The sequence below is a fragment of the Neodiprion lecontei genome, chromosome 6, assembly GCF_021901455.1.
Source record: "Neodiprion lecontei isolate iyNeoLeco1 chromosome 6, iyNeoLeco1.1, whole genome shotgun sequence".
NCBI classification, from domain to species: Eukaryota; Metazoa; Arthropoda; class Insecta; order Hymenoptera; family Diprionidae; genus Neodiprion; species Neodiprion lecontei.
In genome coordinates, this window is record NC_060265.1 from 6,559,957 (window position 1) to 6,572,082 (window position 12,126).

A 12,126-nucleotide genomic window follows, 5' to 3' on the forward strand; every position below is an offset into this window, starting at 1 on the left:
TTTATTAGCGGACTGACAGCTACCGAATTTGGGTTTGCGCGAAAAACGAATTGAAATAATTTATTGTAAACGTGAACCAGGAACCACGGAGCGCTTATCCTGGAAGTCGAGAAATTTTATTAGCGGACTGACAGCTACCGAATTTGGGTTTGCGCGAAAAACGAATTGAAATAATTTATTGTAAACGTGAACCAGGAACCACGGAGCGCTTATCCTGGAAGTCGAGAAATTTTATTAGCGGACTGACAGCTACTGAATATGGGCTTGCGCGAAAAACGAATTGAAATAATTTATTGTAAACGTGAACCAGGAACCACGGAGCGCTTATCCTGGAAGTCGAGAAATTTTATTAGCGGACTGACAGCTACCGAATTTGGGTTTGCGCGAAAAACGAATTGAAATAATTTATTGTAAACGTGAACCAGGAACCACGGAGCGCTTATCCTGGAAGTCGAGAAATTTTATCAGCGGACTGACAGCTACCGAATTTGGGGTTGCGCGAAAAACGAATTGAAATAATTTATTGTAAACGTGAACCAGGAACCACGGAGCGCTTATCCTGGAAGTCGAGAAATTTTATTAGCGGACTGACAGCTACCGAATTTGGGTTTGCGCGAAAAACGAATTGAAATAATTTATTGTAAACGTGAACCAGGAACCACGGAGCGCTTATCCTGGAAGTCGAGAAATTTTATTAGCGGACTGACAGCTACCGAATTTGGGGTTGCGCGAAAAACGAATTGAAATAATTTATTGTAAACGTGAACCAGGAACCACGGAGCGCTTATCCTGGAAGTCGAGAAATTTTATCAGCGGACTGACAGCTACTGAATATGGGCTTGCGCGAAAAACGAATTGAAATAATTTATTGTAAACGTGAACCAGGAACCACGGAGCGCTTATCCTGGAAGTCGAGAAATTTTATTAGCGGACTGACAGCTACCGAATTTGGGCTTGCGCGAAAAACGAATTGAAATAATTTATTGTAAACGTGAACCAGGAACCACGGAGCGCTTATCCTGGAAGTCGAGAAATTTTATCAGCGGACTGACAGCTACTGAATATGGGCTTGCGCGAAAAACGAATTGAAATAATTTATTGTAAACGTGAACCAGGAACCACGGAGCGCTTATCCTGGAAGTCGAGAAATTTTATTAGCGGACTGACAGCTACCGAATTTGGGGTTGCGCGAAAAACGAATTGAAATAATTTATTATAAACGTGAATCAGGAACCACGGAGCGCTTATCCTGGAAGTCGAGTTTCACCGCGTAGCGGACCCGAAGCGCGGGATCCGGGAGGTTGAGAACCCGGTACTCGAAATACGTAGCGGACCCGAAGCGCGGGATCCGTGAGGTTGAGAACCCGAGACTCGAAATTTGCGGAGCGCGACTCTCATGCGTCCGCTCTACTGCGCGGTTGTTTCCCGACTGAGGAATTCGGCTAGCTGATTTTGAATTGGTGACGTCACTTTCTGAACGTCCGACATCCAAACTATGGTTTCGAACTTTGATACTATGTATGATGATGTATGATGTACGATGTATGATATATGATGTATGATGATATGATATGATGTATAATGCTTTTAGTTTTCACGTTTCATACAAGAAATACACACTTCATCTCTCCTGCCGATTCCAGACTCAAGCGGCCAGGCCCTTCCATTGTCAGCCGGTGACTAAATAAATATCCTTCAGTTAACGGGTCAGCTAATAACGCAGTCGTTCTGCGACAGTTGGATGATGAAAAATTTCGCTCCTATCTTTCAAATGTGTGTTGAAATACACTCGAAGTGTTAAGAAGCGTCGTTCTTTCTCTCCCTATCACCTTTCTAGGTCTTTAAATCACTACGCAGCGTTAAATACTATCTCATATACGAAGCATCCATTTCATCTCGTTCAAAATTAGCGCATCCGTGATGTATTGCAGTTACTCTGAATTTTTTTCCATCCGAATACTTTTCGAAAAACATTTCTGCTCCTCCACCCAACGCAGATACTTCACTTGCGACCAGCTAAAACAGCGTTTCGATTCTATGCCTATGAAAATTCAAGATCGAGAGAGCAAATGAAAAGTTGTTGGAATAATTATGAATACTAATGTTATGGAATACATCGAGCGCGCGTCGAATAGAATACCATTTCGAAATGAATAATTCTTCTCTTTTCATATCATAGCTGATCTAGTAATATAGTTAAATAGGATGGTTGGAGGTGTTCGAAAATGGTAGGACATTTGAAAAGTTAAAGTCGACGATGATCCAGTGCATCAATTTTTTCGTTACAGATTTTCTTTTCCCATGAGGCATAGAGTATTCAACAACGATAATGCAGTCCTTAAAATTCGTCATTCATCTCTGTCTGGAAAGCTAATTCGCAAGGCGTGGTATTCTAGATATGTCAAAACTAAGCTAGCGGCACGTGTTTGCATTGTTACAAAAATACTCGTACTCTACATACACTGTTTCTAATCTTTTGCTACATTTGGTTTAATCCCCATGCTTCCACAGCACGAATAGTCGGAAATATTTTTAATTATCCATAATAAAACAAGAGAAGTAACAAAGCTTAAATTTATTGACAAAGCTCCAATGAATACATCAATCTGCGGTCGAATTCATTTATTATTTGCACATGACCTTTGTATATCTGATAAATTATTCCTAAATACATTGAAACATATGTATTTATAATGAAATATCATGCAATGGGCTGTGTAAACTATAAACTATAATTTCTATCGAATAGCTGCTTTTATGTCAACAGGGCTTTGAGACTCAGTCAAGTTGGACCTCGATTTTTTTCATCGTATGTAGGACATTGGGTTACAAGAACAAATGCGAATTACGAAGAACTCCGTGTTAGAGATAAGAATATTTTAGTTTAAGTATACCTATACACAGAAATCCGTATGTGAATATACTAAAACCTCTGTGTTTATTGTAAAAATCTAGTTTTAAATATGTGTATACATGTATATACGCATGCATAAGTATACATATACATATATACACATACATGTACATAGATAATTGCGAAGTAATTAGAAACACTCACAACTTTTCGCAAATAGAGTAAAACGTAAGGTTAATAATGTACAAATTACACAAGCGCACCATGAAACATGGCAAGGGTAATCCTAGTGCAGTGATTGTATAAACTGAAGAAATATACATTTACATATACATGATATAAATTATTAGACTAGAAAAGAGTATTTAGAGAGCTTATCTAATTCCGATCTTGTCACAATAGATCATTAACATAATCAATATACGGCTAAAAGCTGTATTAGCTACATTCACTATTAGAGATAATATTTTTTATCCATTTTTATAGTTATTTAATTTCTTGTACAACAATTTTTCAAACTTCACGGCAAAATGCCCAACGAGTTCTCGTAGTGCAAATACGAGTCCAATTACCTTACAGATGGCATTACATTCATTTTTGCCTTCCCGCGTCGAGTTATAAATACACAGAAATCTCAATGAGAGCTCATTTCTGTAAGATTTATTGTAGTGCTATATTCGTAGCTGTACCTGTTATTCTATATTATAAACTGTCCTAAATTAAGAATTCTTGATCTTATTACTTTCTTCGTAGAATGGTGATCCTACAACCTCCTTACTTCTTTCCAAAGTTTCATCCACATCCAGTAGAGATCCTTCGGAGTCAGCAGACCGTTCCATTGACGGACTTTCCTGCAATGCGGAACATTAAAAATTAGTTATATCTTGCAATTACAACGTTGAAGAAAAATGATTAAGATATAAGCGCCAGTTAAGAAAGTTCCTAACTAAAATTACTCTGAGTAAATAATATGATTTAAAAAGAGCAGGGGGCCGAAAAGATCTGCTTTGCACTCGTTCAAGAGGTATGAAAAGTGGAATTTCGCGAGCAGATGTGGAGAAATGTATTAATTTATACATTACACCTGTTCCCGGATCATAAAATCCCATTTTACGCCTACGTAGGACGAAAAATATTATTCATATCACAGTCATAACACTTTACACCTTCGTACGATTACCCCGAGCACTTGGCCCGGTGAATCTATAAAAAAAAATTCATACATACCGGACAAGCGATTGATGGAGATACATGACCTGCAGTGCACAGCTACATTAAAACCAGCAGACTGAATAAAGTTAGTGCGTCAGGGAAATGATACAGAATTTATTCTGCTAGTCTAATTGTCAATGGAGTTTTGAAAACTCACCTAAGAAAACGACGAAGGTAAAACTTCGTACACTCAATTGGTTTTCCCGCTTTTCTTGCTGTGAAAAACGAGAGCGCCAATAAAAATCCGCTGACAAGAAAAAAGGTGTCGACAGCAAATGACGCCCCTTTAACGTGACCAGATGCACATGAATTGTACCACTGAAGGATAATTGTAACGAAGCTCTTGGTGACTCGTTATTCGTTGGTTTGTTGTTGTTAGCTACAAATTAATGACTAGACTGTCTTTATCTTGTACTTCACTGGCATAACCCAGTAATTGAAAGCGTGAAATTAGTTTGCTTTAAAGCAGGCCATACAGGCTTCTAAGGGTTTTCGAAACTAAGATCGCATCAGAATTGAAATTTGAAAATTGTTAGTAGAAATCGTATAAAAATGCCTTCCACCGATTTTTAGATTACGATAGCATAGGCCTCGAAACAAATCAATAAAGAGAAAAGAGTTGAACGAAATTGGTTGTTGTACTTGTGAATCCTGTTTCTTCAATTTTCGAATTGAGTGTACGTGTTTTCAACGAAAATCTATTCATTTCGATCCATGTATACGTTTCTATTCGCTCCTATCTGTCTTTTCCTACCCCAACAATCGATATAGAACTAAAACAGATTGAGATTTTTCAATTCGATTCAATCCGGTGAAAAACGGTTGAAAAACGGTGACCAGAGTATAGAAAAGAATTGAAAAAAATACTACCCATACGTTTCAACAGGAAACAATTCCTACAAATAGAGCTTTAAAAACGGTGTGAGGTCGATATTTTGTTAGATTAAATATATACGTATGCAAATTTGTCAAGTGGTATATTTACAACAATTATTCACAAAACTGTACACTGAAAACAATATGCCATAATTTATTTGGTTTATTGCTTATGTTATATGACTCGAAGTTCGATGTCCATTATACACGTTCGCGCAACACGCATTGTATACGACACTTACAGTAAACCCGAATATTTTTGCGAAGAGTTTCGGGAAGAGTCTTGCAACGTATTTGTAACGCATATATTACATTCATAATAGCAGGTCGAATATTCGTTTAAAATACGTTCGGACGACAAGTAGAAAAATAGCTGCACACAAATTCAAAGTAACTTTGGTACGGGAAACATTCTGGAGAAAACGACGCGGAACTCATGAACTTTTCATAAACTTATGGTTACTCTTTTTATTGGGTTGCACGAGAGCAACGTTTTCTGATTCGGGTGCTGCATGATTGTAAATAATTTTTTGCAATATTAAAATTGGGGATTCGAAGAACAAACTAAAGACGAAAGCCACTCCGACTGACAGTACCAAGTCAATCCCGGTCCCAGTAACCTGCAAGAAAATGAGATTTTTTTAGTGTCCGAAGGATCAGCTCACGTAAATAGCTACAAAGAAAAAATCCAATGCTTACGATCTCAAAGTTCGAAAATAGGGTAGGGGTCCGTGCAGCAGCATTCCTCATCGCTTGAATTACAAAATGAACCAAGTAAATCGAATACGACAATCGACCGAGTGGCTGGAAGAACGGCATGGACAGAAAACTGCTTACGGGACCTGGAATATTTTAAAATCACACTTTCTGCCAGCGTATACTAGGACATAAAATGGATGACATTTTCCTAATCCGATAGATAAAGCATAACTAGAATCGAAAAAATAATCAGTTAAACTTGAAGCGGCAATTTTCCCGATACTTCACCTCCGTAGCCCCGGATACACGCGTAAAGAATCCAAGCTATAGCAATGGACCAAAACGGGCGTAATGTAAGAGCAAACACAGTTTCCAGTGGCAGGTTATATGAGTAATCAGGGCTGTAGATGTAATGCATAGCCCATAAACAAAACAACATAAGAACAGAACTGACGATCCAGTTGATCCGTACGTTCGCCTAAAAATTCAAAAAAATATTTTGACCGTCAATGAATTTGCTGTCAATTCTATTTTCATACAAAAATTTGCCTGAACTACCTTAGAAAGCTGTCTCTTATTATTCGTCACATCGTAGCCCAAAAGTATTCCTACGAAGTACGCGGAGGCTCGATTGTAAGTGCGCATGTAGAAGTAAAAAATGTTATCCGGTGATATTTCCCTGATACAGAATGAGTTATTAACGTTACCCAGCCATTCAATACCGTAGTTGGCGAATGGACACTTACCCTTTGTCGAGGTTTAGCTGGAGGCCAACATTAGAGTATTCATTAGTAACCAACATCACAGCTGACATGACCACAAGGGCCACAAATATGCAGATAAGTATTCTCAGCCCGTATTTTGGCCGATAATACAACGGGTATATTATAATTGGTGATATCCAAAAGAGTTGCATATCGGCAGCCAAGTACCAGGTATGCAGTAAGCACTAAAATATGCCAAGTATTCCATTCATATAAAGTGCTTGAATAAGTTTTAACATTAACTCAATTTGGAGAATACTCGAATCAAAAGAAGAGTATAAAGCATTAACTCACAATGTTCTCTGGATTCACAAGGTTTTGTAGATACAATAAATTTACCCACCAATTGTCGTCACAGGGTTTCACGGCTAGATTAAGAAGCATTTTCCATAAGGGGCCATTTGCGACCCGATGTAGAAAAAACCTGACGAATAAGATCAAAACTACTACACCTGGCGTTAACCTGTGAGTAAAGAAATGATACAGCAACTGGATAAACATTGAACAGATATTTCACTTATTAATTGAAAATAGAGCTTTCCCAACTGACCGCAAGTAGCGATGAAAATACAACATCGGTATACTTATTTTCTTTCCCGACTTCATCGCCCTGAGAAATAGGTAAGTCATCATAAATCCGCTGACTACAAAGAAGGTATCAACGGCATACAGCGCCCCCTGAATGAATGCTGATTCCCACGAATTCAACCACTGTAAATAATTTTATGTTAACCTTATTCACTAATTATCACGCGCCAACGACTGACATTGGACAGGTCGGTAGTAAAACTTACTTTCAAGATGTGAAGGGAGTTCACTGACGGTCGTAAAAATGACACAATGAAATGATGACCAAATATGATCCAAGATATACTCAGGAATCTTATACCCTGAATCGCGGGAAGCGTTCCAGGCCTTATTTCGGTGCTAAGTAAAGCAAGAGCGTTCTTGTACAAGGAAAATTTTGCCAAAGTATTTATGATCTTCGAAGTGTCGGTAGGGTTGCCACTTTTAAAAAAATCGCATACCGTGCAGAAAATCATGAACGCACCAAACAGCGATAACAAAATTCTGAAACCCATTCATTATCTGTTACACGAGGTAAGTGAGATTGCTTTCAAAAACTATTTTGCAAGCGAACTCACGTCGTTGAAATTTCTCCAATAGTAAAATTTTCACTTTCAAGTCGCGCGCAACTCGCTCCGCTAGCTCCAAGTGTTAAGCCTCTGATATTCGATGTCCTCTGAAGAATGGCGTTTATCATTTGCTCGACTTGCGTCTCGTTGCACGAGGACGGTACGCAAAAGGACGATAAAATTTGGCCATTAACGTATTTGATTATAGGTACGTTAGGTATGTTGAAAATCTCGCCAAGTAAAACCACGCAATGCTTTCCTTGGATACTGACGTTGTTGTACCGGCCTTTGGCCTCGACGCACTCGTCGTACGACCCAAGATCACGTACATTTCCGATCAGGATCCCCGATTGCATCTTCGAGGAGGCATCCAGCACTGTTTTGAAATCGAAATCCCAATTTTACTGATTCGAACGTAAATCTGTGCATTCTTAGGTTCGTAAAATATGATCACACTAAATGTTTCTGCTCTTGGAATTTCATCCCCGCGCTTGTGTATTTTTAGTAAATGTACGAACAGTACGGACTGCAGTCCAAATATTCTTGCTTAATATATAAACTGGACGATTAACTGTATCCTTACTCTGCAATGCCCACGTCTGTCCCGATTCGATGGCCTTTACTAGGACCATGACTTCGTTCGCACAGGAAGATTTCGAAGATCGTACAGCTCGTTCGACCCCTTTTATCCATGGTCCGAGTGGAGAGTTGATACTCTCTTCAAGCGATATTATTTCTTCGGCCTTTTCCCCTAGAGATGGCCTCACAAAACTTTGTATCGAAGTGAAAAGTAGGACTAGTACGTATTTGTCATGGCAGAAGAACATTGCGTCCTTACTGTCGGTCAGTTGAAATGAGACTTAATGACGGCTTACGATAAATCAGGATATTAAACTGAACTCCTTCGAATTAGAACTGCAACGTTTACCGGAGGTCGTCCAAATTTATGGAGAAGCCTCGTGGCACAGGAGCAATTAAAAGACCATTCATTTGTCGTCAATGATGCCAATCGGTGGTTTTCCACATTCATTTAAAAAGCATAACTATCGTATCAGGTGGACTTCACACGTATATTAGAGTGTTCCAACAACTAATCTGTACAATATTTAGAAACCATAGAAATGAGTAGTAGCGTACTGCTAGTTTTCTTTCAAATAAAATTTGTTTTTCAAAGTAAATAAAAGATGAAATGAAGTTTATTGACAAATCGTACGTACAGCGAATATTTTATTCGTCCTCCCTTTCGCCTGCAGTATCACTGCCAACACTTACAATTAGAGGAGAAGAAATTTAATAAGCTTGACTCAACGTCGATTTTAATGACATTGACACATTGCATTTCTCTATTTCCGTACAGGTAGTTATATAAATTGTTGTGGCTTGATATCGACGTAATCCAATAATGAAATTAAGTGATTCTTGAGTGGGGATAGAATGCTTATTGAATTAGTTCGGTTAAAGAGAAATACACAGTAGACTAAGCTGATTTGAGGTTTCGTTTTTCCTTGTTTTCCATTTTTGATTGTGAAAAACTCGTTAGGATTTTCAATTTCGTCATCCTCAGCGTAGGGGCTATTCAAATATTACGTCACGCTCTCATTGCCAGAGAGAGCACAGACCATTCTAAACGTCATATACGAGACAATCAATACGTCACGTTTTCCAATAGCAATAAATCTTAATAGGTGAGAACCATTCATCAGCGACCGTGTAAAGTCAGACAGACTTATGCAACTGCTAATTCGAACAGCATGGAAAATCATGGTACTTATGAGTACCGCATATTTCATTACGCATAATTCTTGATGGTTTAAGAAAACTGCAATTTCACAAAATCGGATCGGCAAACTTGATTCGCTCCGACGGTGGCCCATCTCATACAACATTTTCAAGCCCCGCCATACAATCAAGCCAGTCGGTACACGCTGGAGAACGGTATCGAAATTTCGGAGCCCAGGATGAAGTTAATTTAACGGCGCAAAACCATCTGCAGAAACTGAACTAAAAAATGCCACAAAAGTTCCACCACGAATAAAAAGTATGATTGCCCTCACTTTCCGACTCTGACAAGCGAAAACAGAAACGAAACTTTGCACTACTAGAAAGCTTCTTTATTTGTCAATATTCTTTACTACTTACAATTATTACCTACTTATATATTTCTGAACGACCATCGTGCAAAGAAAAATAGTATCAAATTCTACACCGATCTACCGCACCGTGGAATATTTACAAAACCTATTTAGTGATGTCACATACTAGTAAGATACCACAACCATCGAATTAAATCAATTTCTTCGATTGCCCAACTCCTAGGTAGTCCGGCAATGAAAGGTATGGGTGATTCATAATGGGAATCTGCGTTGGTTTCCCCTTCGTTACCTTGGTTTACCCTCGCTTTTCCGCCACTAGTCCTCTATCAAGATAAGTGCTGTAACGCCAAATTTGTCGTTCCGCGTTAAAAAAAAAAAACAACATATGGCGGTACCAGCTCAGATGCGAACTAGCAACGCCACGTCGAAATATCTATTAAGAGTTAATGATTTCGAAAAGTAATTACACAGTAATTAAATGCAAATTAAATGCTCCATGAATATCTAGAGCCTGAATTTGATGCTCGTCGTTTTCCATTTTTTTTATTTCTCTCTACGTTCCATGGGGCTGCATGTATGAAAAAAAGGACGACTACGTATACATAACAGTAGAGAAAATACGTTAAAAAACAGTGTTTTTTTTTTTAATCTTATTGCTTGTTTAAACAATTACAGAATTTATTGACGCAATGCGACTAATCACTTGATTCATTTTTTATGCTTTTACCTGCTGAAAATTTTCCCAGGGGCATCCGTCTTCAACATGAACTTATCGGTCTTTTCTTTCTCGAGCCAACGACGCCTGAAAAGCTACAAAATTTCACAATAAAGGTTCAGCATCATAGAGATGTTAATTATAGAGTGGGGAAACCGAACAAGCAAGTCGCGATTAAAGTAAGGTCGCGTAGTACTGTCGGCACTGTCTATCTCTGCCTAACCACTTGCCACGCGCAATCGTTTTCAGGTTGGAAAAACAGTTCTTACAAGTTGAGATTATAATACCTATAGATAATATGTTATACGCATCATTAAAAAAGTAAAATATTATCATTGCTCTGTAATGTTTTTTTATAGGTTTATTCCCGTTTTTCTATGTGAGCAGCTACCGATACATCCCAGTCAGTCGATAAAGCTAGAAATCATATTGTTAACGAAAAAGCTTCCTTGCGCACGCGGCAGCAGAAAAAAATAATTAACTGATCCTCTCTCTCTCTCTCTTTCGTATCCCAACGTGTTTGTACTTGCGGAGGCGCCCATGTCTACCTACGCACTGATATAGATATAGCAGTGTACCTACACTATCTGTAATATCCCTATACTTAGGATACCACCTCCCGTAAAAACCCGTCACGACGCGAGTTAAGCTTGTGCGGACGATAACCTAGAAACGAATTTGTATCGTAAAGAATACTACTACCCTATCATTATTGGTACCACCCCGCTATGTCGACAAGATGGTGAGTCAACCATTAATAATTCTGTACGTTAGTTAATACGATACATCTCATTGTGGTCATAATAGTGATGATCAAAACAAATATGGTTTTCCAGGTATCCGATCTATCAGAAGGGCAATCCTCAGCTGAGGATATTTCTCCCCAATTTCTGGATGAAGCTGGTCGCACCTGATTTCAGGCAGCCTGAATCTGTGGTTCAATTTCATTGTTCAATGGAAATGACAAAGACCGACATTCAAAACTACTTGACAAAAATATATAATATCGATATCGTCAAAGTAAGAACAAGAATTGCCTTGGGTCGATTTGTAAAGGAACCGCAGAGACAATACATCATGAAGTTGGACGACGTCAAAGTTGCCTACGTTACTCTGGTATTTATTCCAAAAAAGTTCTACGATATTACCATGACAATATTCATTGCTATTACTTCAAATATTACACTTACTCATCAGTTGATTTAATACTTATCCAGCTTTCATCACCACTATACAATTCTGTAGAATGCACACTCTAGGTGAACAATTTTAAAATTAGTCTCCTCCCGCAGCCAAAGGACCAAAAATTCACTTTCCCAGACTTGTTTCCCAAAGACAAGAAGAATACAACTATAAAGGATGGTGAAAAATCATTGGAAGACATGAAAAATTCATTTAAGAATTACTTGGACAGAAACAAGGAGAGACCTGGTATGCCCAATTGGTACACGATATAACTAGTTACAAATTATTCATATTGTATATAGAAATCACAAATATTAAAGACACGTTTTCAATTCATTCAAATTTGTCAAATTCATTTGTACAAAAGAACGTAATCGAAATGTAAACAAAGCAGAGGCGTTCCTACACAAGAATGCCAGAAGCAACTCGTCAATAACATACGTACAAAAAGGTATCAGTTCAGAAGGAAAATTTTAGAAAAATTATCGATACGAAGCCATTACAGCATCAATATTTTTAGGAAAATCACTTTATGTATCACTATACATAAATACCTTATATTCTAAGTAATATCTGTTTACTCAAATGCTGT

The 12,126-nt window shown here is 38.2% G+C and overlaps 2 protein-coding genes across 2 annotated transcripts; one reads left to right on the forward strand and one right to left on the reverse strand.

Annotated features, from left to right (window-relative positions):
• Window positions 1-5,002: 5,002 nt before the first annotated feature.
• LOC107222698 (nose resistant to fluoxetine protein 6-like) lies at window positions 5,003-8,368 on the reverse strand. Its single transcript, XM_046743120.1, has 10 exons — window positions 8,125-8,368; window positions 7,551-7,917; window positions 7,200-7,476; window positions 6,956-7,116; window positions 6,700-6,868; window positions 6,388-6,590; window positions 6,200-6,320; window positions 5,930-6,119; window positions 5,642-5,784; window positions 5,003-5,562 (listed from the first exon to the last, which is right to left on the reverse strand). Exons 1-10 carry the CDS (start codon window positions 8,366-8,368, stop codon window positions 5,377-5,379), a joined length of 2,061 nt encoding a protein of 686 aa, XP_046599076.1. The 3' UTR covers window positions 5,003-5,376.
• A 2,492-nt stretch (window positions 8,369-10,860) lies between these two features.
• Window positions 10,861-11,870, forward strand: LOC107222999 (probable 39S ribosomal protein L23, mitochondrial). Its single transcript, XM_015662564.2, has 3 exons — window positions 10,861-11,091; window positions 11,186-11,465; window positions 11,642-11,870. The coding sequence occupies exons 1-3, from the start codon at window positions 11,078-11,080 to the stop codon at window positions 11,804-11,806; spliced, it is 459 nt and encodes a 152-aa protein (XP_015518050.1). The 5' UTR covers window positions 10,861-11,077; the 3' UTR covers window positions 11,807-11,870.
• The last annotated feature ends 256 nt before the right edge of the window (window positions 11,871-12,126 follow it).

Bases quoted from the DNA above. Each gene is read 5' to 3' on its own strand.
- LOC107222698 (XM_046743120.1), bottom strand. From the start codon at position 8,368: ATGTTCTTCTGCCATGACAAATACGTACTAGTCCTACTTTTCACTTCG. The intron at 7,918-8,124 runs GTAAGGATACAG...ATTTCAAAACAG, and splicing joins ACAGACGTGGGCATTGCAGA to TGCTGGATGCCTCCTCGAAG. The intron at 5,785-5,929 runs GTGAAGTATCGG...AAAATATTCCAG, and splicing joins GTGTATCCGGGGCTACGGAG to GTCCCGTAAGCAGTTTTCTG.
- LOC107222999 (XM_015662564.2), top strand. The intron at 11,466-11,641 runs GTATTTATTCCA...CTCCTCCCGCAG, and splicing joins AAGTTGCCTACGTTACTCTG to CCAAAGGACCAAAAATTCAC.